The sequence below is a fragment of the Triplophysa dalaica genome, chromosome 4 (assembly GCF_015846415.1).
Source record: "Triplophysa dalaica isolate WHDGS20190420 chromosome 4, ASM1584641v1, whole genome shotgun sequence".
NCBI lineage: Eukaryota > Metazoa > Chordata > Actinopteri > Cypriniformes > Nemacheilidae > Triplophysa > Triplophysa dalaica.
Genome location: NC_079545.1, coordinates 23,615,653 through 23,631,444, shown reverse-complemented (window position 1 = coordinate 23,631,444; position 15,792 = coordinate 23,615,653). Strand labels below are relative to the sequence as shown.

The following is a 15,792-nucleotide window of genomic DNA, read 5'->3' as shown; positions in this document are numbered from 1 at the left end:
GTTTGTAATATTTGACTATGGAGTGTGTAGCTGAAACCGTTTGTCCTCCATTTCAGGGGCACCCTCAGGATTTTGATCGATGGTATGCAGAGAAGCATTGCTGCATTTTAGGATTAATTTTTAATGCCACATAGATTTTGTTTATTTAAAATAATCAACATTAATGTTAATAATTAATTAACATTCTAAACCATTCTACAGAATACTATATTACCTGCATTTGAATTTATTTGAATTCACCCATAAGTGTACAAATCTGGGCAGCACTTCTAAAATAATGATAGAATAACTTCTTCAAAGGTTTTGTCTAGCTTGTACAGTACCTGGATGTTACTATGATGTTTCATATAATTATCATGGTTAATTCATATTCTTTGTGTTTTACTCATAATCATGTGTTGCAGTTGTATGCTTTAGTATGTGTCACACTGTACTAGCTCAGCATCTTCTCTGTCCTTCCCCTGACAACAAAGCTACACGTACAGTCAGACACGCACACACACACACACACACACACACACACACTATAGAACACTAGACCATGCCGCCATATGGGCCTCAAGCATGTAAACCTTCATGAAGGAGAAAGATAAGGGGACAACAGGGGACTCTAGACATTGTTTATGAGCGTATGAAAGTTGACAGGTAGAATTCATAAAACGGTTATGCTTTTCGGGAGGAATATCTCTAATGAAAAAGTAAGTGAAAGCAAAGTTTTTCTTCTGCTTCTCAGGCTTGTTCTTTTAAAAGAAAAATGGGTTGGTTGTTATTTTGATAGTCCACTTTAGACATTTTACTGACTTTGAAACTACATGTCTATTAACTCTCATTGGAGTATAGACTGTTAGGTTAAGATTAGGGTTAGAGCTGGATATAAATATATAGAATAAGTTGCGAGACAGTCTACTTAAACTCTCCTGACTAGAAGTTGCAGTTACTTAAAATTTGTACAATTTCTGAAGTAGACAATATCAGCCATGCCGATAAAGTTTCCTATGCTTTCAGTATTAATTATGGTACTGTATGTAAAAAAAGCTTATCCCAATTAAAGTTGTTTTTACTTCAGCTAAAGAATTAGAGTTCTCCTCAGTTACTACAAGTGCAATATTTGCTCAGCATAATTTTCCACAGTGTAGCTCTGTACAATGGAAAAATACTCTTCCAGCTCCCCTTCATGTCTCAACTCAACTTTATTTATAAAGCGCTTTTTACAATTTTCATTGTTACAAAGCAGCTTTACATGAGACACATTGAATACAAGAAAAACAATTGTCCACCCCAAAAAAAGCAGTAATAGTGAATCATTTCTCTTTGTAAGTGTATTGTGTTTGTACTGATGGCAGCCCACTATTTACCACCCACTACTATGCCACACCACACCTGAATTAGCCTGTGTGTGTATTTTTATGTGTGCATATGCCATTGTGTGCTCTCAGTTGGGTGTTTAGAGACAAAAAAACAGCAAACAATAAACAAATGACAGCCCAGTTGCCGTGGAAACAGAGGGAGTGCATGCTTACAGATAGAGGACAATGAGAAAAGATGAAATGCAGAGCGATGGTTAGAGAGAGAGAGCCTGCGGACAAAGTCTTTATTTGTATTGGGGCAGATTGTGAAAGATCAGCTGATTAAACAATGTTTGCAGATATATGATGTCAGAGGAACAAGAGATGAAGTGGGGATGTGGAAAATATTTAGAAATGGGAGAAAACTTTGGAGATGAGAAGGGAATAATGAGAAAAAGAATAAGAGAAGCGAGACAAGACAAGACGGGAGGAGAATAATGGTCTCACAGGCAGGCATGAACCACTTCCTCTGTTATCATTCATCCTGACCATGTGTGTGGCTCTTTGTGTAGAGGTTTGACTGTACTTTTAACAGACACATTTGTAAAAATACTAAATATAGTGAAACACGTCAGAAACAGTGACGTAATGGGATTTTAGGTGGTCATCGGTAGTAATGAAGGCTGATAAAAGAGGAAAATCATGTTTAGTCTGTTGACTATTTTGTCCTCACAAACATCGAAACAATGTTGGCGCTGATAGCCTAGTGCAGTGGTTCCCAAATGGGGATACGTGAGAGAAACTCAAATTTAGGAATAAATAATGAAAATCAATAAGTCAATAAATTGTGATAATAGTATTGTTATATGAAATGAGGACTACACAAATATGCATAAAAAAGTCATATTCATATATTTAAAGCGCATTTTATAAGAGTTAGTTTTTGAGACCCGGACCCAGAATCAGGAGCAGTGTCTGGGTGCGAAATAATGCAAGTTAGGAGAGGTTGCGGTTAAATGTTAAAGAAATGTTGATTTTACTGAACTGAAAAGCACTGATTTAACTTTAACTGTTATGCCTAATACTTAAGAGATTTACATAGTTGCGTAAAGCTACTTACAGAAATGTTTATAAGCAATAAACCTGCTTGGGGGCATCAGATATAATAAATGTCTGACCCTCAGTTCACTGTATTTTAATTCAAAATGTTGCGGTCTGGTCAAGGGGTACTTGGCTTGAAAAATCATAAAAAGGGTACTTAAGCAAAAAAAGTTTGAGAACCACTGGCCTAGTGGTTAGCGCACGGACACATAGTGCAACTGAACCAGTGACCCGTGTTCAAATCCTGACTCGCGGTACTTCCTGATCCCGTTCCCCACTCTCTCCTTAAACTTTCCTGTCAATCTCTACTGTACTTTCTGAAAAGGCATACTAAGGCAAAAAACAATGAAACAAATTGTGTGTACATGTGTGTTCAATGTTTGATGGACAGCACAAGAACAGCGAGGAAACTGCAATTAAAACATCCTAAATAATTTCATAGTGAAAAATGCTGGAAGGTTTGTGTGTGAGGGTTATGTGTTCCTAGGGGTCCCACCATGGTGGAAGAAACACATTGTACGTGAGTGTGAGTGTTCAGGCATTGGGCTGTGTGATAGTTAGGGGGGGGTGTTTCAAGTCAGGAAATGAGCTGAGGAAAGTGTAAAACGGGGGCTGTAGAGACAAAAATGAAATTGACTGTGAGCTATTAATAGAGCTTTTTCAGTAGAAACTCGGAAATGAGGAGAGAGAGAAAGAGAAGAAAAGGTAGATGGCCTACAGCACAATGAGAAACAAATGTATTATTCTAATCCCATAAAGAATCTCTCCACAGGGAAATAATTCATTTCTCTAAATTTTTGATTCCATCTCTCATGCCCAGACCTAACTCTCTCTATCTCTATTGCAGCTCTAATTATAAAGATGCCTCCTCTGCGACAGTTGGGAAGGTTCGGGATCTGGCGTCATTTCGCCGTCATTTCCGAATGGGATTTATGACGATGCCTGCGTCTCAGGACTTGTCGCCCCATTCTTGTGTGGCGGCCATGGCACCACGTTCTCAGTCATGCCACGCTGTGGGCACTGGTGAGGAGGAAGAGATGGAGAATGGTTATTATCCAGACTCAGACCCCCAAAACCAATCGAATCCATCCCGTTGCCCTCCGACTAAGCCTAAACGCCACCCCAACACCCGGCTCACCTCCAGCAAGGAGCAGGAACATACCTCTCGTGGGGTCCACGCACCACCGGAGACTCCGCCACCTCCACCTCCTAATCACTCATCAAAACATGAGAAGAGGAATGGTATGTTTTTTTGGGGGGGGGCTTGTAGGGGGCTAGATTTTTTTTAACTTATTGTGCATTCATATTGAGAAAGAAGAGACTAAATGTTGACAAAAAAATTTAGTCTTTTCAAAGCTTATTACAGTTTGATAGATAAAAATGACAGACGTGCATATTGACACCAGGAATGTGTCAAAAAGTAAACGCTGTTCAGACATGACTTGTGTCCTCTGTGTGTTTGGTAAATCGTAATATTATTTCTTTTATTTTTTTTGTTTTGTTTATTCTGATTTCAGGAATGAAGAAATCCGATTCAGGTGATATGTCAAGCCGGAAAGTTCCTCCCTTAAAGCCCAAACGGAGTCCAAGCACACAGCTCTCCTTTGACCCACCGCCCCCTCGGGTCCCGCCTCCGACCACACCTCTTCCTTTCCAGAGCTCTGAGCCCTCTCAACGGGGTGAGGGCCGAGATGATGAGCCGGTTTACATAGAGATGGTGGGCCAGGTTTTTACCCGAGAAACTCATAGTGCCCCGACTCCTCATCCCCTGACACCCTCTGCCACCACACCCGATTCTGACTCGGACCAAGGAGAAGCTATTTATGAAGAGATGAAGTACCCCCTACCAGACGACGCGGCGCGAGAAGCCCATCGGCGCTTGCCGCTCAAACACGATCGTATCAAATCTTCCAAAGCGTACCACTCCTCCATCATCTCCTCCTCATCTTCCTCAACCTCCTCCTCTCTTCCGCGTCCCTCTTCCTCCTCTCCAGCCTGCGCTTCCTCCTCCAAGCATAAAGCCACCGTGTCCATCTCTCACTCCTCACCTCTTCCCTCATCCTGCTCTTCTGCCTCCTCCACTCCCGTACCTCAACCACTCTCGTCCTCACCGCACCCTCCACGTGCCCCCACGCCCTTCCTGTTGCCCGGGGCCAAGCTGGAACATGAGCCCAGCGCCAGTAAGATCCCGGCACCCTTTCCTAACCTGCTTCAACACAAGCCCCCGCTCCTGGCTTTTCCCCAGCCAGCGGCTGCCTCCAGTGGGGTGGGGGCTCAGCATAAGACCAGCTCGGCCAAGATAAGCGTGCAGTCAGCCTCCAGCCTGCCATTGTCTACCAGCACCTCCTCCAGCACGAGCTCCACCAGCAATTCCAAAGATTCCTCGGGAGTCGAGAAGGAAAGAGAGAAGGAGAGGAAGGATGGACAGCTGGGACCGGCACCGGGACTTAGAGCCCGTAGTCATTCCACTCCCCTCCCGCCATCATCCAAATCCTCCTCTCCATATTCCCACCACCACCATCATCATCATCACCCACACCACAGGCCGTCCCACTATCACCATTACCGAAAACCTGAGAAAGAGAGCTCGACCAAAGGGTCAGGGCAGGGTTCGTCTCAGTCCTCCACCCAGACACAAACACAGCCTAAGGAGGGTAAGTCGGTCAGCTTTCTGCTCAAGTCTGAGAAGCCTGATAGAGATCGAGATAAAGACAGAGATCGTGATCGGGAGAGAGATTCGAGCACACCGTTATCCAGCCACAGTGATAATGTCACCTCGAGCACCTATGCGCACACTTCTCAAACCGGTACAAGCACCACGCCGACCCCGATTCTACCGTCATCATCAACAGCAGCCACCGCACCTTCCTCTTCTTCGACGCAGCGTCTGCCGTCACGCTCACATATGCACCGTTCACACACCCCTCACTTGTCTCACGGCCTGCCTGCTTACAAACCTCCTCCCTCCAACAGTCCGCTGCTCTGGACCTATCCCTCTGTCGGGTTTCGCCGGCCACCCGCCTATGACAGCCTGCGCGGAGTGCATGTGGACCCTAAAACTGGATCTGTGACCCAGGCATTTCAGGCCAAGACTGGGTTCATTCCCTGGGAGAGTGCAGCTGGCCTGGGGCTCACCGATGAACAGGCTTACTGGCCCATGCATAGAAAATTGTCATTCAGTCATGGGAGTCGAGAAACGGAGAGTAAGTGATGAGAACATTTTGTTTATCACTGGGGTTATGTTGATTAAATGTACAGTCGTGAAAAAATTACTAATGTTACTAATGAGATCTTTACTTATGTTTATATAATCAGCATTTCTAGATGCATTGTGACCATTGCAGTTCAACAAAATCAAACCTTAGGAGTGACATAAAGTCACCCAACAGAAGTTATTGCATTAAAAAAAATGTTTTTGAACTGTTCCTAAACACATGTACAAGTATTACTGTAGCGCGAATATGAACTTGTTTTTTTTTGCAGTATTTGATGTGTGAAAAAATACAGAGCATTATTTACTCATTCTCCCAATTTCTGCAAAGAAGAAACAATATTCTTATTTGGGAGAAATATTGTTGTAGCTCACAAAATGACACAACAATTATAATTTTACCTAAACACATGCCTATAAATAGTAAATTCAGTAAATTCAGTTTTTCCACGGCAGTATATTTGTTTTGATATAGTGACAAAAAGAAAAATCTGAGAAATGAAAAATGCTTTGATTAATTTTATTAAATTGAAATTATAAATCATTTTTCAACTTAAATTTCATGTCATGAATATTTATACTTCGCTTGTTGTTATGCTGATCTGTTTCCATAACTTGGTATGTTACACACACTTATTTGTATTTTTCTGTCCTGTTATGTTTCTCTATAGAGGAAGATGGAAATGTGTGGAATGGCAGTGCAGATGCTCTGTTGAGGAGAGAGAGGGATGATATTGGAATATCTTTGCGGGGGGGAGGACACTCTGGGATTCCTGTGCGGGCAACAGGGAGACACAGTGAGAGTTTGGCTGGGGCGGACGGACCCCCAGGTTTGAGAGGACTGATACGGGCTGGGCTGCCTTTACCATGCCAAACTTTCCCAGCATGCCGCAACGGAGGTGAGATCCAAGATTCTCTTGGCCTCTGTCGTGACCTCAGTAGCCCAAAATCTGGATAAAAATCAAGAGTGTAGAATAAGAGATAAAAAACTTTTAAAGAAATAATAAATAAAAATAATAGAATTTGAATACAGTCAGTGTTGTTGAAAACCAGTCTACTGAAACAATAAATGAATATACTTCAAAAAAGCAACAGTATACAGTACACTAGTATAACATTTCTACATGGACAGTATTGTAACTTGCTAACAGGTAAGCAGGCTGTCACTTCATAAGTCACCACATAAATCTCCAGCTATTATGAATAACCATATAGCATTATACATTCAGTATTCCAGGGCACATCATGCATCTTATTCTTATACCACCCACAGTCAAACTGAACCAGGTCCTATATGTGCATTTACATTATTGAGTTGTGCCATATGTATTCTGTTCACGTTGTTAAAGTTTTATTTGCCATTTTAACATGCACGAGTAGTACATAGGATTTTTAAGCAAAGCTCGGGAGTTAAAAGATAAGAAACAAAATAAGTAATTATAATAGAAAGAACGATCAGTGTGTGAACATGAGTCTTTTTGTGTAAATGAGGTTCGTTCTAGAATATTCACTGCATGCCGAAATATCAGCTCTGTTTGCCTGGTGAAATCACCGTTACTTTTCTTACCGTCCACGAAAAGCTGATGGTAAACAGATTTTTAAGAAGTTGTTTGTGTACCATGGCAGCAGTAATGCATCAAATGAAAATCAATGATGGAAAAGAATGTTATAAGCAAGCGGATATGTAAATGGATAGTGTAGCTGAGCATTTTAAAGAACTGGTTTATTTCCCTGGATGGCAGTGATGGAGTAATGCTGAGTGGCAGATTGTGGTACTCAGCTACATTTCCCACAACCTAGTGTATCGGGTGCTACATCCACATAGCCGACACATGCAAATCAATGAGTGACTTGCACAGTTAAACCATCTTCATTATGCATACTATCCTGCAAGATGATAATGGAATTGGTTAATGCTATGAATGTTTATGATAGATAGACATTAGATTGATGTTAGCTTTAGACTTGACGACTTTCTTGAAATTAACCATGTCTTTATCCTTTTATAGAGTTGGGTCGCCTCGGCAGGTCATCCTCCACATCAGGAGTGAGGCAAGTGGGGGGTGACGTTCAAAGACAGAGCAGCCTGCCAGCCAGAGAAGTTCTTAACCAGGTATCTCACAGCAAAACTTTTAAATTGGAACTAACTCGGGATAAACACATACTCAGGGAATTATTCTTGCAGTATTATTGTTATCTCAGTACATAGGCGAGGTACTGTATTATGTGCATTATCAGTAGGACTTCTTTGTACAGTGTTAAAAAAGCCTTGGCCTTTCAACAGTATCATTAAAGCAATAGTTTAGCAAAAAATTTAACTGTATGTAATGTAAATGTATATTCTGTCATTTGCTTAACCTCATCCTGTTCCAAACGTATTTTCTTTTTAAATATTTCTTTTTTCAGCTAAGATGATTTATGCACGTCATATCATTTTGATGGTTTATATTAGTGGTTACCAAACTTTTTCATTCCAGGACACCTACAGTGGACGAGTAAAGTATAATGTACCTCCAGACAAATAATGGAGATATGCAACCACTCCTGTGAAAACCCAATTATAGTCACTTTTTTGTAAAAAATATCTTCTTTAAATCACCCTAGATAAAGTAAAATTATGTGAAAACATAGCCTTGATATTTTTAATATGGACTGAGTAATACCATGTTAAAGATTGAAATCATGGTGAAGTGTATGGTTGAAATCAACCTTTGATGCTCCTATTCTCATAATTAGATTATAAAATTTAAGACATGATTTCACATCCAGAGTCACATATGGGGAAAATAAGAATCTATTATCTCTTGGTGGAGAGTAGTTTTTATTTTTCTTGTCATTATATGACTTGAATATAAGATGAACTGCAATACCAAAATACCTAATGGTAAGATATCAAATCCGTTGTCATTGCTAGGCATTAACTGGACTGAAGATGTTCCACCACCCAAGTTATCCCACCGTTTCAACCCACAGTTTGAAAATAGATTTGGGTGTTAAACAGACTAAAACATAAATCACAGATAATCTTTGCCTGCCGTAAACTGCTGTGACCGGATTGGTGTGACAGTGGGTTGAACTGTAATTTCTGAATTTACTGTTACTACTCAAAATTTTTAACCATATCAGCGGGTCATTGAAAATAATCAAATTTACTACACCCGACTTTTACAGTTTCAGCTTTTAAGTTACGAACTTAAAAGACAGAAGACAGACATGTCAGTGAAACATTTCTGTGAACCGTCATAAACCCTTTAAAAAACACATACCGTATGGGAACACACTGTTTCTTATAGAACTATGGATCCTGTTGCAATGACCTTTAAATCACCTCACACACCAGCCTGACTTTCTGGGGGGGAAATCTGTCAAATAACATTAAGCTTTTTAGCTCCAAATTTCAGCAAATGCTTTGAAATGATATAGTTGTTTTTCAGTCTGGATATTTCAGTAATTAATTGGATTCAGTAGAACTGGTTAACATGCGCAAGTGTAATTGACACCGAGCTATGACAGTTACGCCAGGTGATCTGTAACTAATTTCATTTCCGTTTTGTGCCCCTGTGGCTGCTGTTCCAGACAGTCATTAGGTAAATCTCTTACCCCATTGAGTCACCAGCATCTCCACCCAAACAAGTCTGTAGCTCAGCACTGCGCTCCGCTGCAGGGTCAACGAGTGCAGAGGAAAACGGGGATGATGAATACAAAGAGAGAGAGAGAGAGAGGGGTAGACAAATGCAGCAGGGGAAAGACAGACAAAGAGAGAGAGGCAGAGAAATGCAGCATAGAAAAGAAAACAGGGGGTGACAGAATAAAAGTGAAGTGACAGATGCAGCAGATGGGTGGAGCAAACAGTTGCAGCAGTGAAACAAAATGTGTTTGGAGTTTCTATTTTCTGTCAATCCGTAGCATGCAGAAAGACAGTCGGTAAATGATCAAGCTCAAACCCGTTGCAGTTGCCGATGTCTCGCCACCGGTCTGTGACGGGCTTTGATTCTGGCATCAGTGTCTCTTTCTCAGTTTTGCTAGAGAGCCATTTTGAGAGTTTTAAACATTGAATATGTTGGAGAGCACCAGGCAGACTGCAAACACGTGGGGAAGCTTCATGTTTTGGGTGTTAATTGATGGGGATATTCCAGTTTGTGGTACTCTAGTGATGTGTGGGTTGTGTTATATACACCAGGAGAGACTGGCGTGAAACTGGCAACATGCGAGCAGGAATCTTTCGTATTCAGTTTACGTTGCTTTATGTTAGGCGCAGAGCAGCAGCCTCTATTCTTTTCCCCTGGTGTGCTGTTGTCTCTTGGCAAAAGTTCACATGCTGACGCAGTCGGTACGTGTGTGTGTTTGTGTGTAGCACAGAGATTGACTCTGTGAGCGGATTTGACCTTCTCTTTTAGAGTAGAAGTGTGGATTGATGCTGTGAGTTGGCGCTATGCCGCTATCTGGTGGCGCTGTTTGATATAGCATAGAGCTCACACCCAGTCCAGCTCCAAAATTCAACGAATGTAAAAATCACCTGTGGCAAGTGAACTTGCGAGTTGGTCAGTCGGTTTTGTAAGGAGTTTTATTAGGAATTGTATAAGGAGAAGAAAGTGTGAATGTATGTAGGAATTACTTCACCCAAAAATGTAAATTCTGCCATCATTTTTAAAATTGGTTCCAAACCTGTTTACATTTAGTAGTTCTGTTGAAAACAAAGAAAAATATCTGAAGGAATGTTTGTTACCAAACAGTTCTCGGGCACAAATTGCAATTATAGTAAGAGGAAAAAACTTCTATTTTAGATATCGGTTATACAGATTTGGAACAATTTAAGGGTTCGTAAATTATGACTGAATGTTCATTTTTGGGTCCCTTTAATAGAAAAGAGATCGAAAAGAGGGACAGAAGAAAATATTTTCACAGGTTTCCCTCATCATTTCAAAGTATTTTATTAGCATGTAATTAAACACAGTACAGAACAATAACTATACAAGGTTAAAGGTACACAATAGGTCCTCAGTTTCAGTTACGGGCCCCAAGATGGATCCCGGGGGACTACAGAGGGGATTTGTGGGATTTTATAAAATATAGAAAATATCATAGATTTTATGCAAATAAGCATCAGAAAAAAAAGACCACTAAGCAAAATAATTGATGTTCCAGCACTGAATATGTCTTGGTTTAATTTCAATTCCAAGTCTTTATTTGGGGGGGCCACAAAGGGATGCACTTTACACAGAGGGGCTTACAACGTTTGAGAATCACTGCCTTTGGGTACAATTATGTACACAAAAAGGTTCAACATTTTATACCTGTGGGGGTGCAAAAGGGAACCTTTACGGGTTCCATCCCAGGGATTTTGTCATTTTTCCCGAAAGTTTACTGAGAAGATCAAAGCCATGGTGAAATGTAAATAGCTTTGAGAAACGGGACCCCCCTGTAACACCTGCATTTGATCAAGAAAAAGGTGAAAAAAGGTTTGAGAGTTTTTATTAAAGATTTTGTTGTTCTTATTTCTCTAATTCTCCCCAGTTTCACGCGCTATCGCAGTTACAGTCTCCCTGCAGTCCATCACTGAGCCGGCAGCAGCAGTACCAGCAGCAGGTCCAGCTCCAGTTCCAGCAGCTGGCTCAGCTCGCTGCCCAGGCCCAGTTACCCATCAGCACGGGCACCAGCGGCACCACCCCAACCCAGTCCCAGCGTGACGGCAAGCTCCTGGAAGTGATCGAAAGGAAACGCTGCCTATGTAAGGAGATTAAAGCTCATCGCAGGCCAGATAAGAGCTTATGTAAGCAGGACAGCATGCCTATTTTACCCAGCTGGAGGAGGACACCAGAACCACGTAAGACTGGAACGCCGCCCTGCCAGAGGCCACAGGCTGTGGTGTGGGACACGGCCATCTGACCAGTAGAGTAAGAAAAAGTGACTTGAGGGAAGAAGTGTTTTTTCTTTTTGTAAAAAGATATGGATTTTTGGAAATGAGAAAAGTGGCCTTTGAATGAAGAGATTTTAAAACACTGGAAAGCAAAATTGAGAATTAAGATTGTACAGTACAGACGTTCTGCTGAAAAAATAGCATGATTTAGATTCAGTCTCTCTTTAGAAGCCGGGGAGAAGTTCTTCACTCAGTGTTCACGTGCCACATAACTGCAGCAGCCCTGATCCACACATTTACACACACTCCAAAAAAATCACTAGAGAGCCACCTCAGTTCGAACTCTCTCAGATCTGCTGCAAATATAACCTGTGCTGCTGAGTTTACAACCTTTTTCAAACACACTGGAAGCGTTTGGAGTGCATTGATGTTTGTACTCTGATAAATATAAAGGATGAGTGGGGAACTCTTACATTCTTTTCTTCTACAGAATCAAAAAATGATCAAAATTTGAGTTGTGTATAAAATGAAGAGACACTGAAATAACTTTTGTGACTTTTTACTGACCAGATTTACTCAATAATGCTGCTGTTTCCTGGGCATCTACAGGACTGATGTTTTTTTTACATTCCAGAAGAGTGACAGAGTGTGTGTGTGTGTGTGTCATGGTGAACTTGGAAACCTTTGCATTAGAGGTGTGTAAGATTGGACGTAGACTGCAGGGGAAGAGACGCAAAAGGGTGCAGCGCAAGGTAGAAGGTTGATGAAATACAAGTTACAGGATATCAAAATATAAACAGTACACTCTTGCCTACATATTCAAAACCAGTTATGGATGATGAAGGGCTGTTGTAGTTTGTATAAATGTTCATTTCGAACCATAGGTCTAATTACTGCCTATTGAGTGCCAATTTGATGAGTGCTGTGCCATGCGAGTCTGCATATCTGAGAAATGGAAGAAAGCAGTCGAGTTTGTGACTTTTGTTGCAAATTGTTCATGCAGAAGAGTGATCTCGATATTAATCCCAGTCCAACAAACTCCAACAAAATAATGGAGACGGATAACCAATAACATCTTGATTTGCATTATTTCACAAATCTTGTAACATTCACAGAAAACATGATTTACAAATGTGCCATCGATGATGTCACAGGAAGAGCTTTATTGAAAAGAATGTATGGACCAGTGTATAGGGTGCTTTAACACGTATCATTGTATTCTGCATATCTATATCAGTTTACATTCATTCTGGGTTGTCACCCAACCTTAATCCGTGTCATAAATTAGCATCCAATTGACACCAATCCATTTGGAAATGTAGTCTCGAGCTGGAGTTGATTTTTGGCTAAGAGTGAAGATCACCACAAATATAAACCGTCTTTGTCAATCACATCATATTAGACAGAGTGAAGCTTGTCATCATTTTTCTTAGGGATTATATTTATATGTTGGTCAAATTTCACCTTGCATACATTCACGTGCATATATACAGTACACTTCAAGTGCCCTGCTGGAATGAGAACATGCAGCAGTGCTCCTCAAACAAATGCTGGAACCTGTCCGCACAAAGGAAATCTACTCACATATGCACCTAAGGTCAAACAACAACAAGAAAAAAGTTCACAAGTGTTAAAAGTTGTAAAATAGACATTGACAACTGTATTGATTATGTAGCAATTATTTCCACTTTCATACTTGTAATCAATAACTATATTGTAGCATATAATGTATAAGTACAAGGTGTTTAACTGTTTTATAAAGAAATTTAGTAGTTTTATCTGTGGCTACCTGTCTACACTGTACTGAATGGACCGCTGATAGGTGAGCCCTCTCTACTAAAGGCACAGTCTCAAACCAACACCATCCTTTTCTCCGGCTAGTATCATGCAAGTCCCTTTAAGCAGCTTTTTAAGTCTGATTGCGTTCATACCCACACAAACACACTCTTGTGTCTCTGTACAGATAGACCCAGCTGGAATAACATTTGGTTCTTTTTGAATTACTTATGCTGCTATATTACTACTGTTGCTTACATATCCCTCACTGCTGTTATTTCATTTCTCTTTGCTTTCTTTTGGAGTACTTTATATATTTTTTAGAATGGAGTTCCAAGGATTGGATCCTTCTGTAACTGTTGGCAATTGAATGTTTCTCAGTTGTTGTGGTGGTTGTATTTAACAGTTGTTGTTATTTTTTTACTAGTTAGCAGCACCAACCTGTACAATTCTCACCCTGGCAACACTACTGAGAAATGTGAAGGCAATTCTGCAATGATGGGTTTGACATGTTGTTACCATAAGACCAGGGTTTCATAGCAACACTGCACCACCCAGAGGGCCATTTTAAATACAGTCTTTATCAAACAGAGTGAAGGACCACCATAGTAGAGGAGGGCTGGTGCAATGCATGCTGGGAGTTCTCGAAGAATTTCCTTAAACATTCAGTAAGGTTGGGCTGCGTCCCAGTCTAAATTGTGCCCAGTTTGTACTTCAGACATAATAAATAATCATCTAGTGGCAATTTATAAAGATGAAAAGGGTATCTTAAGTATTATTGGGTAAACTAGTTTACAGAAACTGTCGGCTTTGCGTGTCTACATAAACGGTGGCCATATTATGAGTGCCATAATATATTGGTATGGTAAGATACGGTGTACCTTGGAAATCACTGTAGTGCTATATTTGCATTGATATCGTCATGAAATAAATTTTATATGATGAACAGAACATCACTTGTGCGAGTTTGAGTGTTTGTGAGAAATGTGACAGAGATTGGGTTGAAATTCACATACAGTGGTGTGAAAAAGTATTTGCCCATTCCAGATTTTTTGTTTTTTTGCATATTTGTCATGCTTAAATGATTCAGATCATCAAACACATTTTTATATTACTCAAAGAAAACCAAAATTAAAAGCTCAGTTTTTCAATGATGGTTTTATTTATTAAGGGAAAAAACAATCCAAACATTTCTAACCCTTTGTGTAAAAGTAATTGCCCCCCTTGGTAAATCATCAGACCTGTTGAATAAAGAAAACACTTAAGCAGAACCTGTCTGACAAACTGAAGTAGTGTAAAAGATCTCAAACAGCAACACATCATGTCGCGATGTAAAGAAATTCAAGAACAGATGAGAAACAAAGTAATTGAAAAGTATCTTTCTAGAAAGGGTTACAAAGCCATTTCTAAGGCTTCGGGACTCCAGCGAACCACAGTGAGAGCCATTATCCACAAATGGAGAAAGCATGGAACAGTGGTAAACCGTCCCAGGAGTTCCCGGCCTACCAAAATTACTCGAAGAGCACAACGAGGACTCTTCCAGGAGGACATAAAAGATCAGAACAACATCTAAAGAACTGCAGGCCTCTCTAGCTTCAGTTAAGGTCAGTGTTCATGATTTTACAATAAGAAAGAGACAAAAATGGCATCCATGGGAGAGTTCCAAGGCAAAAATCACTGCAAAGCAAAAAGAAGACAAAGGCTCGTCTCACATTTGCAAAAAACATCTTGATGATCCCCAAAACTTTTGAGCAAATATTCTGTAGACTGATCAGACAAAGGTGGAACTTTTGGAAGGTGTGCGGCCCGTTACATCTTGTGTAAAATTGACACAGTATTCATAAAAAGAACAACATACCAACAGTCAAACATGGTGGAGGTAGTGTGATGGTCTGGGGCTGCTTTGCAGCTTCAGGACCTGGACGACTGGACATAATTGATGGAATCATGAATTTTGCGCTCTACCAGAAAATTCTAAAAGAGATTGTCCGGCCATCGGTTTGTGACCTCAAGCTTAAAAGCACTTGGGTTATGCAGCAGGACAATGATCCAAAACACACCAGCAATTTCAGCTCTGAATGGCTAAAGAAAGTCTAGTCTGGAGTGGTTTAGTTAAAGTCTGGACTTAATTCCAATAGAAATGCTGTGGCATGACCTTAAAAAGAGGGTGTTCATGCTCAAAGACCCTCCAATATGGCTGAATTAAAACAAAAGAGTGCGCCAAAATCCCTCCACAGCAATGCGAAAGACTTTCGCAAACGCTTGATTGCCGTTGTTGCCGCCAAGGGCAACAACTTTCCCTTTAATATGTCTGTTATTGGTAAATACTGTACAGATTGCATGATGGACTCTTGCCCTTTTGGATTTAGTTCTTTAGAATTTCACTTTAGTTTTTCACATCTACAGGTGAACAGAATAGAATAAAGCAAACAGCACAAACAATGTTGTTGAAACCTTTCATTCAAAAGTTCAAAGCTACTCTCAAGTATCATACATTGCCTTCACTGCATTAGTGTTATTTCTTGGTATTTTGTGTTTATCAGAAAAAAACAGCACTTCAT

General features: G+C 40.5%; 1 protein-coding gene across 2 annotated transcripts in view; it reads left to right on the top strand.

Annotated features, from left to right (window-relative positions):
- LOC130420163 (neuronal tyrosine-phosphorylated phosphoinositide-3-kinase adapter 1) overlaps nt 1–14,156 on the top strand; it is a 33,188-nt gene extending 19,032 nt beyond the window's left edge. For both annotated transcript variants that reach the window (XM_056747291.1, XM_056747290.1), the window contains exons 3-7: nt 3,235–3,629; nt 3,905–5,590; nt 6,270–6,497; nt 7,608–7,711; nt 11,113–14,156. In XM_056747291.1, coding sequence (XP_056603269.1) covers nt 3,235–3,629; nt 3,905–5,590; nt 6,270–6,497; nt 7,608–7,711; nt 11,113–11,484 — 2,785 coding nt within the window. In that variant the 3' untranslated portion in view covers nt 11,485–14,156. The remainder of the gene's footprint in view (nt 1–3,234; nt 3,630–3,904; nt 5,591–6,269; nt 6,498–7,607; nt 7,712–11,112) is intronic.
- Nucleotides 14,157–15,792: the final 1,636 nt, after the last annotated feature.